We start from the raw sequence: 22,968 nt of genomic DNA, 5'->3' as shown, positions 1-22,968 counted from the left end.
ATTCCAGACTTTGATTTTTTTTATGGTAACCAACTGAATTATAAAGGAGTACTATACTTTGTTAGTCATAAACTAAAATTAGCTTTTAACTGGAATTCACAGACTCTAATTCAGTTCTCTACTAAGAAGTCTGGCTGCCAGGCAATGTTTGGCAATGTTGCAAAGCTTCTCTTGCACATATACCCATGCAGTCAGTTGGAATTCTCACAATTTTCAGGAAGGACAATTTGTTATTGGGGCATTACCAGTGATGTTTTGAGCTGGTCATGGTTTATGATGCCTGACATTCATGCATTTTAATTACAAATTATGATTCATGGAGCTCTATTATGATGGACTTAATATGCCATGGGTTATTTGATTAATCCTACAGGACAGAGGGGTGCACCTCTCAGCCATTTCCCCCTTCTTTCTTTGATGATCCAGAACATGTGCAACAAGCTCCCATATCAGGGACTTCATTCTTGCTTTGCCCTCTGTCTGTAATGTTTTTCTCCCGACATCACACAGCTAACCCTTTCAGTTCCTTTAGATATTTTTCAAAGGTCATTTCTGTGAAGTTTTCCTTGACTACCCTATTTACATCAGAATCTCATGGTTTCCTGAGCTTTCTAGTCTACTTTCCTGCTTTATATTGTTCTTTGATACTTATTACCATCTCATAAGCTATTTTATTTGTTTGTAGACAATTTACTTTCACTTACAGATAAAACTCCATGAGAACAGTACCTGGCACATAGTGGAAGCTCAATAAGTTATTGTTGAATGACAATTAATATTCCCAGCATCAGAATTTTTTATCTCTTCATCTTAACAAGGTCTTAAAGCATGGTGTATGTAATTCAAATTTGAATCATTTATAGTCTACTGCCAAAGCAGATGTAAACATGAGCCCAGAAAAACATGCTTATACAGTGTATTTACCTTGTATCACTCCCCACTAGTCGTCACATCTCAGGCACATTCCTTCCTAGTCTCCAAACATGTTCTAATAAAAATTTTCAAAGAACAGCTCAAGGCATTTGAAATTTATATTTGACTTACTTTCTCAGGCATTGTGCTGGGTACAATGAATTAACAATGAATGAGACAGACATAATCTTGCCATCACAGGATTTATAGTCTAGGGAAATATCACTTTATCCTGCCTCTAAAAAGGGGACTTAATCCCTTATAGGAAAACATGATGGCTCCGCTGAGTTCTAATATACTATCAGGACATGAAGGGGAGATTTGAGGCTGGGTAACGTAGATTTGAGGTTGGCAGCAGACAGAAAAGACTGTACCAAGCAGGCAGAGGAAACAGCAGTTTGAAAGGCCTAGAGGAGAAAGAGAGTACAGATGTCACCTTTTGGGAAACAAGGGCAGTTCAGTGCATACATAGAGCAGTGGTGACATCTGAAGTCAGATGGGTAATAAACCAAGACCATGCAAGGACATACGAAGCAGGCTGGACTTTTAGAGCTTTATTCTAATAACAAAGAAAGCCACTAAAAAGTTTGGTCAGTGTTGGAACATGAACAACGGAGTTTAAACTCTTCTCTATCCCCTAGCATACCCATCCCTGACTGTACCTCTCCACTGCAAGTATCTAAGTGCTACGTGCCTTCTCCCTGAAGTTATTCTGCAGCTTCAAGTTGCATTGTCTCTTTCTCTCAGTCTAGGGGGCCCATGGCCTCTCTTATCTCTGTATGCCTATGCTCTGTCTCCCCCACTGAACTGAGGATGGGGATAACTTCTCAAACATCTCTAGGTTGTTTCATACCTGGCTTACCATGGAGTGATAAAACACCTTAACCCAACCTAAACTTTACTCATACCTCACACACCAATATTTACACTATCCTAAAATAACCCTTCCTTCTGGGCAGTGCTAATGTGTGTAGGGGACAAATATCCAGATTTAATCCAGGTTGCTCTGCCTCCTAAAAGTGTTGGAGATTGATCATCAACCTAGTTCAAACTGCAAGTGTTAGAAAAGATAAATCTAATGTGTAGTGACAGAAAACAGATCAGGGATAACCTGGGATTAGGGGAGCTGATAGATGAGGAACAAGGGAACTTTTTGGGATAGAAGAACTGTCCTGTATCTTGATTATGGAGGTGGTTCATAAATTTGCCAAAATTTGTCAACCTGAGCAACCAAAATGGTTCATTTCATTGTATATAAACCAGGTCTCCAAAAGGAAGAATTAAAAATAAACTGCATGTAAATGAAGAAGAGCAAGTAAGTTCAAGCATGTTTTGAAGTTCATGAGCTTCAAAACAAAGCTCAACCTAATATGCAATTAGGATTTGTGTGGAATGAGAGCATCCCATGGTGGTGGAGATTTAAGAAAGACTCTATGGAAGGCCAGGAGAAAGAAGAAGAGCAACAAAGACTAATATGGAGGAGGCCAGCCCAAAGTATGTAAGGTCACCACCACATAGACACATATTTGCTTACTAATACTCCAAATACCTATGCCTGAGTAAGGGAGATTTCAAATGAATGAATGAATGAATGGTCACAGAGCTGGGAAATGTATATTAGTTTCAGGGTGGTAACTTATAAAGGGGGTAGGAAATGTGACTATTGAACAACTGAGTGGCTTCATCACAGAGGGCTCCTCAAGAATCTGGGACTTATCTTTCAGGGTGCTGTTAGGGAGGAAAACAAAACTCTGGGTTGTGTGAGTAAGGGGGTGATTCCTGGGTTTCCTGAGAGAAGGGATGACATCTGGCCAGGTTGCACGAAGAAACAATGTTCATATAGCTGAGGGAGTTACAAGAGCGGATCAGGTGCTCACAGAAATGAGAGACATAATAAAGAGTAGGAGTTTAGTGTCTGAAATGTGCAATGTATAAATGGTGGGGGAGGGGGAAGAGAGGAAAGAGGTCTTTCTCCTCTTCTTTACTCGACCCCTCTCTCTCCTCAAGTCTCCCATCACAGAAAATCTAAACCCAATTCCTGCATTTTGTGTTTCTGTGTTTCCTATACAATGAATTCTCTTGCACTCTCTCTGTGGACTCCCAAAGGGTAAGGACAGTGCCCCCCCACCTAGCCCAGAGCTGCACACACATCAAAGGGCTAAAAATTATTTTTTTTAGGACAAGAACATGAGGGCAATGAGGAATGTATAAGTAGGAGCGGGGGCAGGGGGTTTAAGAGAATGGGTGGTCAGAATGGGTGTAGGGTGGGGTGAAAGAATAGACAGTGAAGAAAGGATGAGAGAGGAAGGAAAGAATGGGTCGGGGCAGTGTGGGAGAGGAGGCTAGAATCAGTGAGAGAGAGCAGGATAAGATTAGAGGTCAGTGGGAGAGAAGGAGGGTCACAAGGAGAGAAAATGTTATGCGTTAAGAAGGAAAGGAAGAAGAAAACTCAGTAGGAAAGGCATGATCAGCGATCATACAGTGGCGGTGAAGGTCAACGGTCTTTGGGAGAGGGCTTGTCTGAGCGTGTGTTACCTGCTTAAAAGGTGTCAGTTTCGGAGGCATCTTAGAAGCAGGAAGCCCCTCAACACCTGGAGCGCCTACCAAGCGCTCCCTCGCCTGAGGATAAGCGTTTTGCCCGTCCTCTCGACTACGCACAGAAAATCCGGATTCTCTTTCTCTTCAATTTCCACTCACAAGGGTTCTTTGGGGACAGCCGTCGCTGTGGGTCCCCGCACCCTAGCGGGATGGATTCGGCTCCTCCCTGACGCGGTTACCCAGCAACCAACTGGCAGCAAGGCGCAGGCGCCTCCGACGCCCCCGACTCCCCCTCCTGACTTGAGGAGGGCGCGCAGGGAACCTCCAGCTCCGCTAAGTCCCGCCTCCTCAGGAATAATAGGACCCGCGGCCGCGCACCCTCGGAACTCCTGCATGTGGGAGGGACTGGGGTGCCCAGGCGCCGCCTCCTTATGAATAATGCAGATTCAGGCGGTGTCCCGGACCCGGAAGTGGAGTTGCCGAGTCACCGCAGTGGCTGAGCTGCTGACAGGAGGCGGCGGCGGCTGAGGAGGAGGCGAGGCGAGACCTGCGGCTCCGCCGGGTCACAGCCGCGGCAGCGCCAAGCAAACCCACGGAGTCACGCCGGCCTCAGCCAGCCAACGAGCCTCTCTCCCGGCGTCTGCCCCTCAATCTGCCCCGTGGTCTGCCCGCTCGACTCGTCCCGGGCGGCCTAGTCAGCACCACCCACCTGGCTCCTGGGGCCGCCGCCCCGCGCGGTCCTGTTGGTGTCCCTGGCAGCGCCCGGCCCCCGGCTCGCTCGCCCGCCGGCACCATGATGGAGGAGATCGACCGGTTCCAGGTGCCCACCGCGCACTCCGAGATGCAGCCGCTGGTGAGGGGGCGGGCGGCGGGCAGGCCAGGGCCGGGAGGGGGCGCCGCCTGAGGGGGATGGAGGGAAATGAGGCCTTGGGGACTGTGCGTGAGGGACGCCTTCTGATGGGGTAGAGCCCTGAAAAGGCACCTCCGGGGAGGGAGGACTTGAGGAATAAGAAAACCACGGGAGGTGCGCGGCAAAGGGGCCTGTGAGGTCGGAGGGCTCCGTCAACAGCAGCAGGCCGAGCGAGCTATAGGGAGCGCCGCCGAGTGGAACCTAGCGGGGCACAATGGGGCACATCGCTAGACGAGGCCAATAGCTGGGAAAGGAAGGGGACAGGGGACAGTGATGGGGCACTGGCGGCGGCAAGCTTCGGGGACAGGGATGACGAAAAGGGAGGCATTTAGCCCTAGAGGCCTGCGATGCTCTGGGCGGGGGAGGGGTCTGGGGAGCAGTCAGGCCAGGAGGGACTGGAAATAGGCGTATGTTAGAGGAGGGGCCTGCCCACCAGTTCAGTGAATGTGGAGGAGGAGGAGAGCGCAGGCAGTCTAGTCTGAGGGTACCAGATCCGAGGAGAGCGCACGACCACGAGATGGGGAATCAGGGGGCGCGTTAAGAGAGCTTGAAACCTACGGAGAGGGGGCGGGGCCGCTGTGGAGTCGCCAGTGCCCACCCGTTCGGAAAAGCCCCCGCATCCTAGGCCTATGTGCTTGAAGTCTTCGCTGGGTGCCTATCCTGCCGCCTGTCCGCGGTCCGGGAGTCAGGGAGGAATGATGTCATCGCTACCGGCACGGAGAGGATGGAAGAGGGAGGGCGGCCGGGCGCGTGCAGCCCAGGCCTAGGGGAGACCATGCTGGCTGGCCATTGATGCCAGGGAAGTGGTATCGCGCCTGATTTGTCTGCCTGGTTGTAGGGCAGGAGATGCTGAGGCCTAGCCAGCTGGTATAGGGAGAGGGGGATGGGACGATTCTCCTTCTCCTGTCTCCCTGGGAATTTGAGGGGCAGGTGGAAGATGTAGGGCAGACCATGAGCCTAAAGGTGTTGACCCCTTTCTGCGTGAACTCAACTGGAGCCAAGTAGAGCTCTCCAATTTCTGAAGTTTCTGGGACTCCCAGAGCTCCAAGTTGGTGGGGAGGTGAGGAGCAGGTTCACTTCTTAGGCTTCCTGGCTGACAGATGTGCTTTGTGGTGTCCTGAGCAAGTAGCCTCTCCATTGTAGCAGCCAAGATGGGCCTTGGCAGGGACCAACTCAAAGCCACACCTTTTTTTTTTTTTTAAAGATTTTATTTATTTGTGCATACAGAACTGGGGTACAGGCCAGAGGCTCAAGGGCGGCGAGAGGCTTCACCAGAGACAGAGTGGGGAGCAGAACAGGTAGATCGAGGAAGTACACTGCTGAGGGAAGAAGCGAGCAGGTCGGGAGAGGTCTGCCACGCCATGTGGTCACCTCCGGGGCAGGTGGGGATTGAACTCATGCAGAAGTGCCTTTAGCTTCTTAGTGCTGTGCTTTACCCACTGCGCCACCAGGGAGGGCCAGCCACACCTTTTGGGGCAATGGTTGAGAGAATTAGAAGACACCTAGCAGGAGATAACCTAGGAAAGACCTAGATGGTCTTTCGTGACTGCTTGGTTCTAGAAGCCAAAGCCTAGAAGTTTTACAGAAGTCTACAAAATTAAACTGGGGTGAGAGAGAGGCATAAGACTTTTTTTTTTCAGTCTGATGTCATCATTGAGTTAGTTAAGGGGCAGAAAATCCGGGTGAGGCAACTGTACCTATAAACTTTAAGAAGAATTTTGAGCTGGGTTAAGAAAGCTTTCCTTTTTGAATTCTTTGCAGTCAACCTGACTTTTCAAACTAGATTGCCTTTCCAGTTCTAAGCATCTAATCAAGAACCAAGGGAGGATGGATAGAGAAGGAACTTCAAGTGGTTTAGGAGAAGAAAACAATGGGTAGTTCTTCTCTTCCATCTGGGGTTCCTAAGAAGAGAGGCAATAGCTATCCAGGCAAAGGGGTGAGGGAAATCATGCCCTCCCAGCTGTCCATGGTGCCTCTGTTGCCTGAAGTTCTCAGTGATTATTTTAGTGAGTAGTGGCCTGAGAAGACTCTCAAACTGCTTCTAATCTGTGTTACTCTGGAGTAGAAGTGGAGAAGGAAGCACTTGCCAGAAAAGCAATGGCTGCCTTCAGACCATTTTTTGGAAGACTAAAGGAGCCCTCTCTGCATAAGGATATTTTGTTGAGAATGAGTAAAAGCCTCATGGAAGTAGCAATATAGTCAGGAGGTCATAGGCATTGCCTCTGCTTCTTGATCCCTGTTTCCAGGTTGACGTCTAGAGGATTCTCAAAAACTCATCAGATGGTTTGTATAATATTGAGACCAGCAGAGTCTGGTGTGGAGTTTCCCCAGAAGTCTCATTTGGGGGCATATGAAATCAGAGTGTCATCCCACAGAAGTAAAGGACCAAGGAGAGGGGCAAAAGTAGTTCTTAGGGGTTTTTAGGTAGGTTGTGAAAATGAGGATCCCAGACTCAGCTTGTGCCCTATTTCGTTTTTTGCAATTATTCAGTGAGACCTTGTGGAAGTGTCTCCTCTTCCTTGGACTCATTTTCTCATTCATGAAATGAAGGGGTCTATCTGTCTTAAAGTTTAAACAATAGCTCCTCATTCTTACAAAGAATATTCTAGTGACCTGAGACCATCGATTCAGCAAATTATTTCACCAGTTGTGACCATCTGCTCTGTTCCAGATATACACTAGGCATTTGAAAGCACAGTGGTGACCAACACCGCCCTAGACAGGGCCTTGCCCTCCTATTCAGCTCTCAGGTCAGCACAGATTTGCTGTTCTTGCTCACTCCCTCAATGTGTGCTTTCTGAAGGCAGAGTAGGAGCTCTCTCGGTAACTTCTGAAGAAAACAACACAATGTTGATGTCAGCATCATTGCCCTTTCTGGGCAAGAACAGTAAATCTGTGCTGACCTGGGAGCTGAATAGGAGGTCAGGGCCCTGTCTAGGACTGCGTTGGTCATCACTGTGTTTCTGTATATCTGGAACAGAGCAGTTGCTCAGTAAATATCTGGTAAAATAATTTGCTGAATCAATGGTATCAAGTCACTAGAATATTCTTCGGAAGGATGGGGACCAATCTGTACAAGTAGACATCTACCATGGGCTCCATCATCAAATAACCTCCTACCACAGTGGTGGGAAGAATCCAGAAGTCATTCCATATCTGGCAAGATGAGCTCTAGGGGGAGGCCATCTTTTATTATTACTGTTGTTTATTTAAAAGAGAAATTCAGGCTTGAAAGTGAGGCCTGGGAGTTGGGGGGATGGGGAGGGGGGTGCTGGCTGGCAGGAGCTGAGAGAGAGCACAGCCAGCAGATCTGGGTGTTTCCAGGGTACTAATTTAAGCATTAGTTCTCAGCTAGTGGGAGGAAGAGATCCCTGCTCTGTTGTTGCTTTTGCAACAGCTGCATGGAACCTCCTGTCTGGGGTGGGAGTTTGCCTGAAGGGTGTGGCCTCCCTTCTTTCCCCATCACGCCAATTATTTAATTGGCCTGGCTGCATCTCCACAGCTGAACCAGGCCTAGACCCATCTCTGACAGCTCCCCAGAGTCTTCTCCTGTTTTCTTATGAAAGGAATGAGAGCTCCTCTTGGAGACCTAGCCTCTAGGCTCCACTCCTCTGTGGCCATCTCCTAGATAACCCTGAGTTTTTCTGCACAGATTTTCCAAAAATAACCTGCCAGTTATAGACATACATATATGTCAGTTGTGAACTGTGGAACACACCTCATCAACTGCTGGAAACTCCCAGCTCTCCAAGGTCCTCTGTTGAGCAATTGGGTTGCATTTGGGTTATTGTTTTTGTGAGCAGCAGAGATAGCTCTCTGGCCCCATTGATTGTCTGTGTGACTGGTTGGTGCAGTTTCACACTCTGTCTTCAGCTACAATTGAAAAGAAAGACTTGCTGTAAAAATACAAATGGAGCTTTCAAGCACTCAATTGTGTCAGGTACCCTGCCTCCTATAGTCTCAGAGACCAAAGAGACAAAAATAAATAAGTAAATAAATAAGGGTCATGTGGCACTAGACAGGGTATATGTAAACTTGAGGGAAATGCTAGTGTGATCTCCCTGAAACCTAGGCTACCCATTAAGTCTTTTGTTTCTTTCATGACCATATGCTCAACTCCAATTATCCTGGGTTGCAGGAAAAGGATGGGTTCAAGAGGCTACAGGAAGATTTTAGATATATGTCAGCAAAGAGTGAAGATCAAGAAAAGGTGTTCCCCAGAAAGTGTACACTCCCCTTGGGAGTTTAGGAATTCTGAGGTCCTGACATTTTTACCATGTGAGCTTGGAGTGGTGTTTCAGATTCCTCCTGTCTCCTGACACCTAGGGATGGGAATGGCCAGGATAATAATTCAGTTAGTGCATCACAGCAGCTCCTAAAAATGGCAGAGAAAATGCTGCAAAGATACTAAGAAGCTACTATAGAAAATTCTATGATCTGGTAGCTCGAAGTTGTCTCTACGGTCACATGACCTTTGGATTTGAGGATAGATTTGCCATTGATTCCTGTGATTCATGACCCAGCAAAGGAAAACATTTCACATTCTAGGAAAAGGCACACCCTCACCTTCTTCCTATATTGCAAAGTGAGAATCAGGTTTGCTTAGGCCTACAGCTCCTCCTTTTTCTCCTCTTCAAAATCAGCAAACAGTAAGAACCTATGTTCTGCGAGATATGCTCAAAACAGATTGAGACACGATAAGGTAATGAGCTCTGCAAGAGATGTAAGAACTAGGTCCATCAGAACCAAAGGACAACAGGAAGGACTCATCTATTGGTCAGCAAAGGCTTCACAGAGGTGACTTGCTAGCCTGTCTGTTAGAAGAGGACTAGAAGTTTGACAGACCCTTATGATGAGGTGAAGGCAAGAGTTCTAAGCAGAGACTGTGGAGGAAGAAACAAAAATGGTAGAGGAAATATTGGAGAAGGTGAGATTGGAGGTTGGGAAACTAATTTGGAGTTGTGTATAATAATCTAGGGAAGAGATGCTGAAAGTCTAGCCTAACTAGAGCAGAAAAAAAGATGGGGACAGTAATACAGAAGCTCCTAAAGAGGAATAGATAGGATGTGGTAACCGTTCGGAGGTGGGGTGGAAGTGTAGCAAGTCAAAGATGACTCCCAAGTTTCTGGCATGGACATCTGGGAGGACAAGAGGAACCATCACTGCATCAGGCAGTTTGAGGATTTGTATACCTGTTGTCCTCAGGAAGTGTTTATATGGGAGAAGGCTGCTGTTTTCCTTTGCTCTACTACTGAAGTTGCATTCTTGGGGTTATAGGGGACCCAGGAGTCCTGCAGAACCAAAGAGCAGAGTGGCACTGCCCCCACAGCCCCAAAAAGGATACTGAGAAACATTCACCTACCAGTGAATACATCCAATACAAATTGCTTTGATGAATGTAAGCTAACTCATGAGGACAAGGAGCCACTGTGGATTTCCGCCCCCCCCAGCAGCACTTTGATAAAGGAAAACTACAATCCTTTGTTGACTGAAAGTGTTTCATGTTTCAGTTTTACCATCATTCTGTTCAAATGTGTGGTTTTCTGACTAATTGGCTGAACTGGGTCCTTTCATGATTTCTTCTGTAATGGATGTGTGAGTTAGTGCCCAAAATAGAAAGGAACATGAACCTCCCTCCTCCGAGGCCACCTTGGAAGGCTGTACTAGGACTGTAAGCAGCACCCAGGCTACTATCTTCCAGACAGCGTGTGCCAAGAGAGCAGGCTTCTGGGGTAAGATTGCCCAGAGGTGACTTGGCTTCTCAAAGGCCCCAGTGTAGCCTCTCAGGCAGGCACTTCCACAGTGCCAGGGAGGCAGCCTGAGTCACTTCTAGCCCCTGCCTGCCTACTGTCCTTGATTGACTGTAACCCAGGGTGAACAGAAATGGAAAACAGAACCTTTCTTTGCTTGAACCTGATTAACCCTCCCCTCTCCTTGAAAGGGCAAACGGAAACTTGTATTTGGAAAGGGATAAGCCTAAGAGATTCAGCTTTTTAGTCTTTTCTGCTTCGTGTCTTCTTACAGACCTTGTCAAATTGGTGCAGGGAGCCCCAGAGTGGGTGGGAAGGGAAGAATCAGGGTAACAGATACCCAGAAGTGCTGATTGAAGGAAGCAAGAGGCATGGCTCAGCAGCTCTCAAGCCATTGTTTCCTAAGGAAGCTGATGGAAATCTGGCCATCTGGGTGGGAGGAAGGAAGGCAGGAAGAAGGAGGCAGAGCTGCTCTGGATTTGGCTCTGCACTGGAGTTCAGAAGTAAGCACATAACCCACATACCCACAAAGTGAACTCCTTGTCTCTCTTTTTAAAAAAATTTTAAAGATTTATTTATTTATGCATACAGAACTGGGGTACAGGCCAGAGGTGCAAGGGCAGTGAGAGGATTCACCAGAAACAGAATGAGGAGCAGAACAGACAGATCAATGAAATACACTGCTGAAGGGAGCAGCCAGGGAGACAATAGAAAGTCTGCCACACCATGTAGATCACCTCTGAGGTGAGGATCGAACTCACATTGGAGCCACAGCAGCCAGCTTTGCAGTGCTGTGCTTTAACCCACTGCACCACCAGGGAGGGCCCGAACTCCTTGTCTCTTGGGAGGGACTCTAGAGTTTGGAAGGTGGCTAAGAAGGAGGCAAAGAGGCCCCCAGGTGAGGATGGGGGAGAAGGAGTGTCTAGCCCGGGATCCAGTAGGAGTTTCTCCTACGCTTTCTTTACATTTTTAGGAGCCAGTGGTAGCAAATATATATTCCCATTTGTTGTTATTCAGAGATGTCAAATTAAGAATGAGATACCAAATTATGATTCTTGAGGATTAATTTTTAAGTTCTGTGATGATGATGCATGAGTGGGTACACAAGTGAAAAGGGACAAAATGCCTCATCATTTTGTTAGGGGGAAAGGATGTCCTGAATGAACTCTGCAGATACAGGTTTTGTAGACTCCACCCCCTACTCCAGTCACTGAAACTACAACTCCCAGCAATACCAAAGGGAGGACTGCGGGGACCCACGGGTGGAGCTAAGCAACCATTTTGGGTCTTTTGGGTATATATGAAAGAGCCATGTTGAGATGGGGCTGTCTTGCTCTCTCCCTTGGCTGGTGGTTGGTCGCTTGGCTTTTGATGAGCTTTCAGTGTGCTGTTGGCGTTCCAAGTCAGCAGAACTGATAGGATGTTCTATCAGTTAGAATGTTAACTTGTTGCTCTCTCTTTCTCTCTCTTTTCCTGAGTTGTTCCTCTTTCTTTTCCTTTGTAAATAAACCCATTATTGACCTTTTTGTGTGTACCTACAGCTGAGTTTTAGTGCATGGGTGAAGACTTATAGACAGGCAACCCAGTTCACATTGGGTTGCCCTGTAACAATTTTAGCCCTGGGGAATGTAAGTATGACAAGAGGCCACCCTTAGGCAGAACCCAGCCTAACTTCCATGTCTCCTGGTCTGATTTTGCCTTTTTTATCTCTAGACTCTTGGCTGTCATAACCTGAGTCCACTGGTCTATATCTAGAACAGTACTGGAAGGGGTACTTTAATCTTATTGAATTTAACTGTAACCAAATGATGACATGAGAACCATATATATGATTTATAGTTCTAATTTCCAGTTTTATACTTGCTAAAAGAATTGGTGAAGTCTTCAACTGAGTGTGACCTAGTGAGTGTGACCTAGACCAACATTTCCTATAGTTCTTAGGAACATTGGTCCTTTGAGGTACTTTTGGGTTTCCATAGTGTAGTGGTTATCACTTTCACCTCACTTTTGGGGGATGGTAAGGGAGCTAGAGGGATCTATAGACTTCTTCAGGGAACACTCCATACACTGTCCTGTCACAATGTTTCCTGACATTGTAAGGGCTCTGAGAAGCTCTCAGTAATGAATTCTTTGTTTAACCCAGTGTTTACCAAGTTTATTTAACTATGGAGCCTTTTTTCCATGCTATTGCTGTGAACATCTTATGGAACCAATGTGTTTCATGGAATACATTTGGGAAATTCTGGCTTTGAAATTAGTCTCTAATTCTGATCCATTCTATTCTCTGTTATAGCCCATATTAATTTGGCCTCAGTTTAGTCTCTAGTGGGATGTTGCTACTTTCTGTTAGAGTATAAACTTGTATATTATAAGTAAATAATTCCTAGTGAATTTTGGTCAGGTCCAACAGCAAACCTGAGTGTCTAGTTTTTTTCATATTGCAGAGAAAGTTTTATTACTCTTCAAGTTTCTTTACTACATGCTGGCTTGGCACAGCATTTGGAGGGGGGCAGATTTATTGAGATATTCATATACTGTACACTGCCCATTTAGTACTTTACTTTTTAAAATATAGTTTAAATATAGTTTAATGTATTTTAACAACAAACTTAAAGGAATAGCACAGAAGACAGATGACAGTAAAAACATATTCTTGCTTGTTGAACAACTCAATTAGAAAAGTGTATACTGAATGGATGAAATCTACTGTATGATGAAAATGCCACATAAGCCATTTAGTTGCCATCAATAAGAAATTTACTTATTTTTAAAAAACAAGTGCTGGCATTTTCCAGGAAAAAAATTGAACAGCTTTTTTTATAATCATTATAAAGTTGAACTGTTGAAAATTGTTCAATGAAATATTTTGTCTTGCATTAATGTTTTATGTCCCTACATTTATATTAAAAATTAACACAAAAATGAAAGTGGAAAAACTGCCACTACCTGATTTCTGTCCCTTATTTTTCCACTTGCAAGCATATACTTAGGAACTTATGGCCCCTAGAGGGAAATTTTTTATGTTGAGTACTACCAATAACTGGAAGAAGAGAATTTTTTTTTTTTTAGAATGAAATGTTCCCATCACAGTGGATTCTTAAACACATTCTCCACATATGTGGAGCTTGCTGACCAGATGCCTTTTTGGCATAATTGTTACATGTTTGGCATGGATAGCACACAGTTTGGTGTCTTCAAAAAGACCAATCAGATAGTCTTCACTTGCCTCCTGCAAAGCACCAGGAACTGCATTCTGGAAGAGAGGGTCTCTACAAGTCCTGAGCAGTGTCTCACACCAGACTCTGAAAGCGAAGATTACCAATCGGAAATCCAGTCATCTTCTGATAACTTCTAATTTCAGTTAGTGCATTGGTGGACAAATAACAGTGAGGTTTCTTTATCCTTCCAGAGGTGTGTGGGAACTGCTCTTGCGAGTGGTTTTTATAGCCAATCTTCTTTGGTCCATCACCCCCAGGTTTACTCGCTGGCAGTCTGATTTATAGGAAGCTGGAGATAAAGACCACTTTACTTACTCCCTTTTCCTTCTGTTGGTGCTCAGTGAACTAAAGGCAGCCAGAGCTATTTGTTAGAGAGTGAGGCCACACACTGTGAACACCTGATACTTTATGTGTAATGCTGGTGTAGCTGCAGCATACCTCAGTTGTATTTCTCTTTTTGTCTGTGGGCTGTGCTTTGTGTTCTGCTCAACAGAAGATAAAGATGGTAGTCCAAATGAAAATCCCATCTCAGTTGAGATTTGAACTGAAAACTGATGCTCTGATTAGGTGATATTGCAGTACTTCTCTGCAGTACCTTTAATGTCCCCACTACAGCAGCCCTGAGTCATCATACTTATCCTATATCTACCTTAAACTTCTCCACTGATGCTTGAGCTATTCACGATAGGTTTTGGCTCTTCCCAGCTGACCCTATGTCTACCACTCATGCTGTTACAGGATAACCCAACATGAATTGGGTTGCCTGTCTGTGGGTCCTCACCTGTATACTTAAGATTCAACTACACTGTAGACACAAAATGGTCAATCATGGTTTTATTTATAAAGGAAAAAGGAAAGGAACAGCCCACCAGGGAAAGAGAGAGAAAGATACAAGTTAACTAATGTGTCCCCCCAGTTCCACTGACCTGGAACCCGGATAGCTTGCTGAAAGCTGATCAAGAGCCAAGTGACCAGCTGCCAGCCACGAGGCTGAGACAGAGAAAGAAACCCTTATCCCAACATGTCCAGTTTTATATCCAAAAAAACCCAAAATATCTGTTTAACTCTGCCCTCAGGTCCTAGCAGTCCTCCCTTTGGTCTTGGTGGGATTTGTAGTTTTGGCATCTGGAGTGGGGTATAGTCCACAAAACTTGCATCTGTAGAATTCGTTCAGGACATCCTTTTCCCCCAACAATGCCAACTTTCTTTCTGATAGGTCCATCCAGGCCCTTTACCCGCTTTTGTCTCTTGGCATTTTACAGAAGACTTCTCTCCCCACTCCTTCTCTGCCTGCTCCCCATTCTCTAGTGGCCAGTGTAAACTCTCCTTTTCCAGGCCTTTCCTGACTGCTACTGAGTACTAAGTCAATCCCCCAAACTCTTGAAACTTCTAGCACACAACTCAAAACAAAGTATTTTGACATATCATGACTTGGGATGTCTTCTTTGATTTGTTATGTTGTGTTTCATCACTCTGATTCCCCTCCCCTTTTTTTAAGATTTATTTTTATTTATGCTTACAGAGCTGGGATACAGGCCAGAGGTGTGGTGGGTGAGAGACAGAGACAGAGTGGGGAGCAGAATAGGCAGATGTACTGAAGTACACTGCTGAGGGGAGCAGCAGGCTGGATCAGGAGAGGTCTGCCACACCATGTAGGTCAGCTCCCTGGCAGGGGAATCGAACTTCGTGCTTCAATGGCTTCAAAGAGCTTCATAATGCAGTGCTTTAACCTGTTGCACCACCAGGGAGAGCCCCCAATTTCCCTTTTAACTCCTTGATAGCTTCTGTCCCAGAGTTTAGGCTAGTATAAGAGACTTGCTCTTATGAAAGAACTGTAGATGAGCACAGCTGGTTTTTTTTTTTTTTAAAGATTTATTTATTTGTGCATACAGAACTGGGGTACAGGCCAGAGGCTCAGGGGCGGCGAAAGCCTTCACCAGAGACAGAGTGGGGAACAGAACAGGCAGATCGACGAAGCACACTGCTGAGGGGAGCAGCGGGGCGGGTCAGGAGAGGTCTGCCACGCCATGTGGTCACCTCCGGGGCAGGCGGGAATCGAACTCATGCGGAAGCGGCTCCAGATTCTCAGTGCTGTGCTCTAACCCGCTGGGCCACCAGGGAGGGCCACAGCTGGTTTTTTAAGGAGGAGTAAGAGTGGAGCAGTGGGAGGGAGATGATTCTAAGGAGGGGATCAGGAGAGATCCAAAGTGGGGTAAGTAGCTAGGCATTAGCTAGCAAAGTAGGAGGTACCTGTGGGAATTGTGGGAGATCCAGGGGGATACATGGATTGGGGAATTTAAGATTCAAAAAATATCTTTAAAACATCTGGTACAAGACTGTACCGGACACAGGGAATAAAATGATGAATAAAGCAAACATAGTTCCTGTCTTTCTGAGATCTGTCTCTGAGTGGGAGAGACAGAAAATAAACAAAGTACCCAAACAAGATTACAATTACTGTGAACTTGACAAGTGATAGAAAAGATAGTAAGATAATATGAGAGAGAAAACAAAACCTCCTATATTTGAATAAGTTGGGGGTATCAGGTAAGGTGCCAATGGCAGAGTGATGTCTAACTTCAGACCACAGGATGAGAAGGCTCTGACAAAGCAGGACTTGTTTTTCTTAGCCTGGTGTGTGTTGGGGGTGGTGAGGCCTTCTACCTGAATTAGTGGTCTGAATTCCTTACAAATTGGTCTTCCTGCATTTTCTCCCTTGCAGCGTTAGGTAAGATTTAGGAATAGGACATAGGAGAACATGACAGCCCACCTTTGATTGTAGCACAGCATATGCCAGTGAGGCTGGAGACCTACTAATAGAATTGTTTAATATTTAGTGAGCAAAAACTTGATTTCTGCTGATGAAGAGGTCCTACCTAAGTGTTGCAACATTGTATAACTTGTATACCTCCGCCTGGAGTGCCAGCCTGAATGTTCTGTTCTTTGTGTGTGAGGCATGGGTGTGTGTGAGGCATGGGGTTCACACACTCACCACAAAAAAGCATGTGCTATGAGCAGGAGTAGGCTTACTCTGGTAGGAAAGCCAGCAGGTCCAGCAGGCACATTGGCATGCAGATGGCAGCAGCTGGTGAGAGGGTTTTCCAGTGGGCATTTTGCAAATCCTGAAGTTGTTCCCCAAGGATTTCAGCTTCCAGAAAGTCCTCAGTGCTCTCAGTTGGCCTGCTGCTTCTAGCCCTGTCTCAGAGGAGATCATAAGTTGAGGGAAAGGCCATAGGGAAATAATGATGTGGAGAGGTAGTTTTGAGTAGTGTTTTAGGGAAGAGAAAGGAGTTTCTATGGAGTCAGGGAGGGAGACCAAGTTGGCGGATGATATTCAAGGCAGTAGAATTGGCACCAAAGGGAACCAGTCAGTAACCATGTTTGGCCATTAATCTGATTCCTCACTGAGCTTCCTGGGCTGAGCTGCAGCAATGAGGCCTCTAGTGTTGGGGAACTCCCTTGAGAGGAATTGGTTTGAATATCCTTAGCAGGGTGTGGACATCTGGGTGAACTAAGGAGAAGCTTGTTTCTAAGGGCAGGAACTGTCCACAGTAGCGGTAGGAAGTTGGTAGGAAGCTACTACTTTTGTTAAGACCTTTAGCCAGACGCCCAACCTCTTTCAGGTTGTTTATAAAATAAATAAGGTCACGTACATAAAACAAACTGCAAATTGCTGTATCATTTCTGATCTAAGGGTTGAAGGTGATTGGTGATTAAGGATTAGTGATTTCCTTTTTCTGTCAGTGTTTGCCAGGGATTTTTTCAGGAAAGGGTGAGGAGATGGTTCACTCTCATCCCCAAATGAGAAGAGTTCTAGGCCGCTTTGGTAGGGCCATGGCTGCAAGTGTCATAGGCTCCCACTGATTCCGTGAGGTGGCTCCATTGAGTTGACTACCTTGCCCTGCCCCTCTTGCCATGCTAGTGGAGTGCGGCTGCCTGGAGGGCCCCGCTACTGATGCTATTGGAGGGTATCCTTCACCTTCCAAAGGCCAATGAATTATCAGGGCTCAATAAGCATTTGAAGGTCCACATTGTTACTACTCTCACCATGGGTCAGTGGGCCAGGCAAGGGGGCAGTTCCAGAGAAGGAGGTAGTTTCCAGTCTGCTGGCCTTCAAGTTTTTTTTAACATCTTGTGAAATTTTTCAAATATATACAAGGTAAAGATAAAGGTAGAATGAACTCCTTAATATTCATCCCCCCAGCTTTATAAACCCAAGGCTTATCTTGTTTCACCTATATCCCACCTACTGGATTACTTTGAATAATTATTTCATCCACAATCTTCTGTCTTATATTTCTGCAGACATAATTAAGGCTCAAGGTTTGATCAGATTCAACTTTTTTTGTGAAGGATATTTCTGAGCTATGCTGTATACTTCCTACTGTACTTCATCAGGTAGCAAAGGCCTACAGTTGTCCTACTCTTTTGTGATGCTCTGATTCATGAGTGGCATAGTTAGCCTGTCTCTCCATCACAGAGGTCCGCCTTCAAGTAGCCATTGATGGTTGTTGCCTCAGTCCAATATTCCATCAGGCGTTTCCTTCTTATTTGCACAGCAGAGAAGCCATGGCTCACTTCATTCCCCATAGATATCCCTAGTCTTTTCTCCTTTCAGTCCACTTTTTCTATCATTTACTCTTTACCACCATTTCCCCTCCCCCCATATGACCCTAAGGTATCTTCAGAGCATGTGTACCCCTTACTTCACCGCTGACCCATGTTTCTCTAAGGGAGGACCTTACCGGGTGTCTCTTCCCACTGAACTAGCACTGTCTCCTCTCATGAAGTTTCTGGGTATGTTCTCTGTGTCTCCTGAAGCACACTGGAAGGGGAGGTAACGTTAATCTTTTCCTTCTCTGGGAGAGTTCAGCAGGGGTTGGGTTTATTTTGCCTTCCCAGGGATTTCTGAATAGCCCTCTATGTTGAGAGGGCCTCACTTACTCACTTATTTCCTGAGCTTCCTGCCCCATCCTGGATCTTGGCAGTGACCCAAGCCTGATTTCCTGTTTAGCTGGGCTGTGGGGTGGGAGAGGTTGGAGGTGGCGCAGAGTGGACAGCTCTAGTACTCTTGTACATTTTTTTCTTTTCCGTCAAGTTCAAAAACTTTTGAGGGCTAGAACACAGCTCATCTTACTGGTACCTTAGCAATCCTTACTGCCCAAGATTTCCACTCATAGTTTCTGTCCTCACAGAGGAGAGAGTAGAATGTGGGCATGTGCCTGAGACAAACACTCTCAGTGCATGCACCATGGGTGCAGTGAGCCAGCTAACTAGGAAAGCCCACTGGGGTTGAGATCTGCTTCTTGCAAGCCTGAACCCACCCCCAGGACCTGTCCTTGTTCAGAGGGGTGCTATACCGCCACCACCCAGATTAAGAGCTGTTAGTCCTTAGTCATTGTGTCCAGTGCAGTGGAGAATCTCATGGAGCAGGAAGTCTGAGAGATAGAGGTTGGCTAAGGGCCTGGCTCTGCAGCAGCCAGAAATACTAAGAGCTCTGTAGTGACTGTAGCCTACACCCACTGTGGGATTTCTGATGAGACCCTTATCCTCCAATGTTCCACTCACTTTCCTCCTTATGTCTAGTTCTTGGATAATGAGGATCCAGAGGACCTCATTCTATTTTGGGGAAAGATCTTTTGCAGATTATTTCCTTTCTGCTCTCTCCTGGATGACCATTGCAGGAATTGTGTGCAACGCTATCCCTTTCATTATCATGAAAGAAGATCCCATACATTGAAAAGTACTGACAAGTAGCAGGGATGCCCAGGGTAGTCACTTACATTTCAACAGTTTCCCCCTTGCTCTCATTTTAATTCTCAATTAGTTAACACACACGGCCTTTTCTCTCTAGCTAATTTCACATGAACGCCCATCATCACATCCAGGCTCACTCACTTTTCCTACTTTTATCTTGCAGCTAAGGTCTCTTCTACTTAGGGCGTATGTTTTTCCTTGTGCCTGGAAAGCCATCCTTGTACCTTCTAATTTTTGTTGTTGTTGTCGATTTTTACACATCTTCTGATCTTAGTTTAGCTATCATTTCATCATGGAGGGCTTTCCTCAAACTCTAGACTTGGTCAGTGGCTTTTTCCCTTAATGCATTTTTTACAATTATAATTTTATATTTGTTTGTATTTATTATTCTATTCACATGGGTCTTTCTGAGGCTAAGTTTCATGAAACCATATCTATTTTTACTTCCTATTTTGTCCCTTGTGTCTTGTAAGGTAATTTATATGTGATAGACACTCGGTATCTAGTGAATGAATAAATGAATGAGTGGGTAGGTGGGTGGATGATGGATGAATTCTGTCTCCTTTACTTGGTTTCACCTTGTCATATCTTACTGTCACATTCAACTGTACATTCCACAGGTGTGTGTCCTACTATTTATGAGCACTTACTATGTGTCTGTCAACAGATACACATTTCATTTAGTCCATTTGGGAATATGAAAACTCTACAGAAAAGACAAGTGAGATCCAAGGTCACACAAGCAAGAAGTAGCAAGGCCTTGTTTCAAGCCCAGATGTGGAGGCAAAGTCCATGCTCTGAACTATAACACTACACTGCCCCCTTTTGGTAGTTTGGAAAGTTGTCATTGGGCCCCTGTAATTTCAACTCTGCTTAATTTCAATCCTAAAACAATACTGTTTAGAACTTAAACCTTTAAGAAGTCATGATCTAGTTCCATCCTTCCTTCTGTGACCAGCCCATAGTAGGAAACAGGAAAAGAATTTCAACCTGGACTCCCCAAACATCCAGGATGCATATATCTCAAGGTCTGACTCCTATCTATTTTCCGTGGGCCCGTTATAGCCTTCAGGACTTAATGCAGCGTCCTGTTCTAAAAAGCAGAAAGTCCAACAACTGAAATGGCTTGATCAGCAGTGTCCTGGGGAATAAGTATAGCCTTATTAAGAACTAGGGAAAATGACTAAGAGAGAGCTTGTCTCTGTGTGATTTAGTCACTAAAGATAGAGCTCTGGGAACTGGCTTTAAGGCTTCCCTGGACTCAGTAAGAGGACAATATCTCTTGTTGATTAGAAAAATCTCAAGTTAGTCAGTATCCTAAATTCCTTTTAGTGACCAGGGAAACTGGGATTGACAAATACTTTAGACTAGATGGAAACAAGAAAAAGAGGAGAGAAGAATATAAAACAAAATCGGCTACTGTTTGTTATTTGTCAGGCATGTTATAAAGTGTTTTACATACATTATATCATTTAATTTTAACACTGACCCTGAAAATTAGATGGTATTACACTTATGGGCAGAAAGGGGCATTCAAAAAGGTAACTTGCCAAGAGTCGTACAACCAGCTGGCCTTAGAACTAATCCAGATCTTTCTGATGTCAAAACCCAAGTACTCACAATACAATCTTAGTAAAAGTATATATATAATCACTTCTCTGGAAAGACAATTGGCAATACAAAGTGTCCTTGAGGTATTTCCACTGATTCCGCCCCCCCCAATTCCATTTCTAGTGATTTATTAAGCTAAAGAAACAGACGAGTATAAAGACTTTTTCATATCATTATAGTTAGGAGTATATATAATGTTATAATTGCTACAACATTAAAATAGTGAGGAGAGGGCCCTCCCTGGTGGCGCAGCTGGTTAAAGCACAGCACTGAGAAGCTTAAGTCACTTCCGCATGAGTTTGATCCCCGCCTGCCCTAGGAGATCCACATGGCGAGGCAGACCTCTCCTGACCCGCCCGCTGCTCCCCTCAGCAGTGTACTTCATCCATCTCTCTGTTCTGCTCCCCACTCTGTCTGTGGTGAATCCTCTCACCCTCCGCATCTCTGGCCTGTACCCCAGTTCTGTATGAATAAATTAATAAATCTTTAAAAAAAACATAGAGGAGAAGGAATAAAGAAAGTAAACAATGTAAGTCTCCATCAGTGAGGACTGATTAGATGGGTACATCCATCCTGTAGCCCATACATATATATATGTGTGTGTGTGTGTGTGTGTATATATATATATATATATATATATATATATATATATATATATATATATATATGTATATAGTCAGTCCTTTAAAACAAAGATGTGGGCCTTCTCTGGTGGTTCAGAGGGTTAAAGCACAGCACTATGAAGTTGCCTGCAGCCACTGTAGCACGAGTTTGATCCCCAGGCAGGGAGGTATTCCACATGGCATGGCAGACCTCTCCTGTCCTGCCCCGTGTTCCCTCAGCAGTATATTTGTCAGTCTGCCTGTTCTGCTCCCCACTTTATCTCTGATGAATCCTCCTCACCCCCTACATTTCTGGCCAGTACTCTAATTACTGTATACATAATAAGTGAATCTTTAAAAAATAAAAATGAAAGAGGAAAAAGCTAATATAGATTGACATGAAAAGATGTTCAAAATGTATTTTATTGTGATGAAATATACATAATGTACAGGTTACCATTTTCACATACATTTGGAATAGAAATGATCTGATTTTATATATGTGATTACATATTTTAAAAGTCTGAAATTAAACAGTAACTGGTAACAGTTCTGATTCTCAGGGCTTTCTTCTGTGTATTTGAATTTATTATGACAGCCAATATTACTTTTCCTCTAATAATTTTTTTTCATCCTAGAAATCAAGTGGTCAAAAATTATGCTCTTTCTTCTGTATCATACCTAAGTGCATACCAATGAGTGGGAGAGATAAGTTGGCTGTGGAAGTGCTGCCGGGTACCTATATATGACCTATCTGCTTATGTTATTTTTGCTAGCACCCCCAATTTTGGCCACATTTGACTCACTTCTTAAGTTCTACAGAGCCCTGTAGTTTTAGGAGGTGTGTTTTGTTTTTGTTTTTGTTTTTAAGAAGTAGAAAGCCATTCACATTAATCAAATATGTTCCTGTCTCTTACTTCCTGCCTAGAGATCTCCTGTAGTCTCACCTTTACAATAAAAGAGAACGATGGGAACAAAATTATTCTCACATTCCCAAAGGTAAAGACATGGTCACTAATGTATCAATCAATGTTCTGAATGGTTCTCTTTAACTTCTGGTCTTCCTCCCATTAGTGTTGCTGATTATTGTGGTTTTCAGTGTGGCCTTTTTATGTGATAAAGTAGGAAAGGGGTCAAGATACTTGGGATCAAGCCTTAGCTAGAGGACTTGAGAAGAGTTGTTAGCTTTACATGGTGTCAGCTTTCTCTGGACAATTGTGATAAATAATAGATGCTAGATTTTAGGGCAGTGGAAATATTCTATATGATACCATAATAATGCCTCCCATGTCATTTTACATTTGCCCAAATCCATAGAACGCATGACATGAAGAGTAGACAGTAATGCAAGCTGTGAACTTTGGGTGATGTGATATATCGCTGCAGGTTCATCCATTGTACATATGTATCACTGTGGTTGAGGACGCTGATAATGTGGGAGGCTGGCTCAGCATATGTGGGGGCAGGGAGGCTTTCTAACTCCCCCTCAGTTTTGCTGTGAGCCAAAATTGCTCAATAAAGGTCTTAATTGAAAAAAAATAGATGCTAAATTCTATCTCTTAACATTGTCAGAGAACAAAGGAGATAGCATTAAGGGGAAAGCTTTGAAAATGTATGCTGCATTACAAATATCTATATATTTTTTAATTTTTTTTTATTTTTTTATTATT

At 44.6% G+C, this 22,968-nt stretch overlaps 1 protein-coding gene across 5 annotated transcripts in view; it reads left to right on the top strand.

Annotated features, from left to right (window-relative positions):
- Positions 1 to 3,880: 3,880 nt before the first annotated feature.
- FAM219A (family with sequence similarity 219, member A) overlaps positions 3,881 to 22,968 on the top strand; it is a 51,611-nt gene continuing 32,523 nt past the window's right edge. The window contains exon 1 of one of the 5 annotated variants that reach the window (XM_004677737.2): positions 3,881 to 4,270. In XM_004677737.2, the coding sequence (XP_004677794.1) occupies positions 4,244 to 4,270 (27 nt within the window). In that variant the 5' untranslated portion in view covers positions 3,881 to 4,243. Of the gene's footprint in view, positions 4,304 to 22,968 lie in introns of all 5 variants that reach the window. The other 4 variants (XM_004677739.2, XM_004677736.2, XM_004677738.2 and 1 more) reach the window with 4 other exon arrangements.

The sequence above is a fragment of the Condylura cristata genome, unplaced genomic scaffold (genome assembly GCF_000260355.1).
Source record: "Condylura cristata isolate star-nosed mole 26May11 unplaced genomic scaffold, ConCri1.0 scaffold00006, whole genome shotgun sequence".
NCBI lineage: Eukaryota > Metazoa > Chordata > Mammalia > Eulipotyphla > Talpidae > Condylura > Condylura cristata.
The sequence above is the reverse complement of the archived record's forward strand: the minus strand, read 5'-3'. Positions and strand labels throughout refer to the sequence as shown.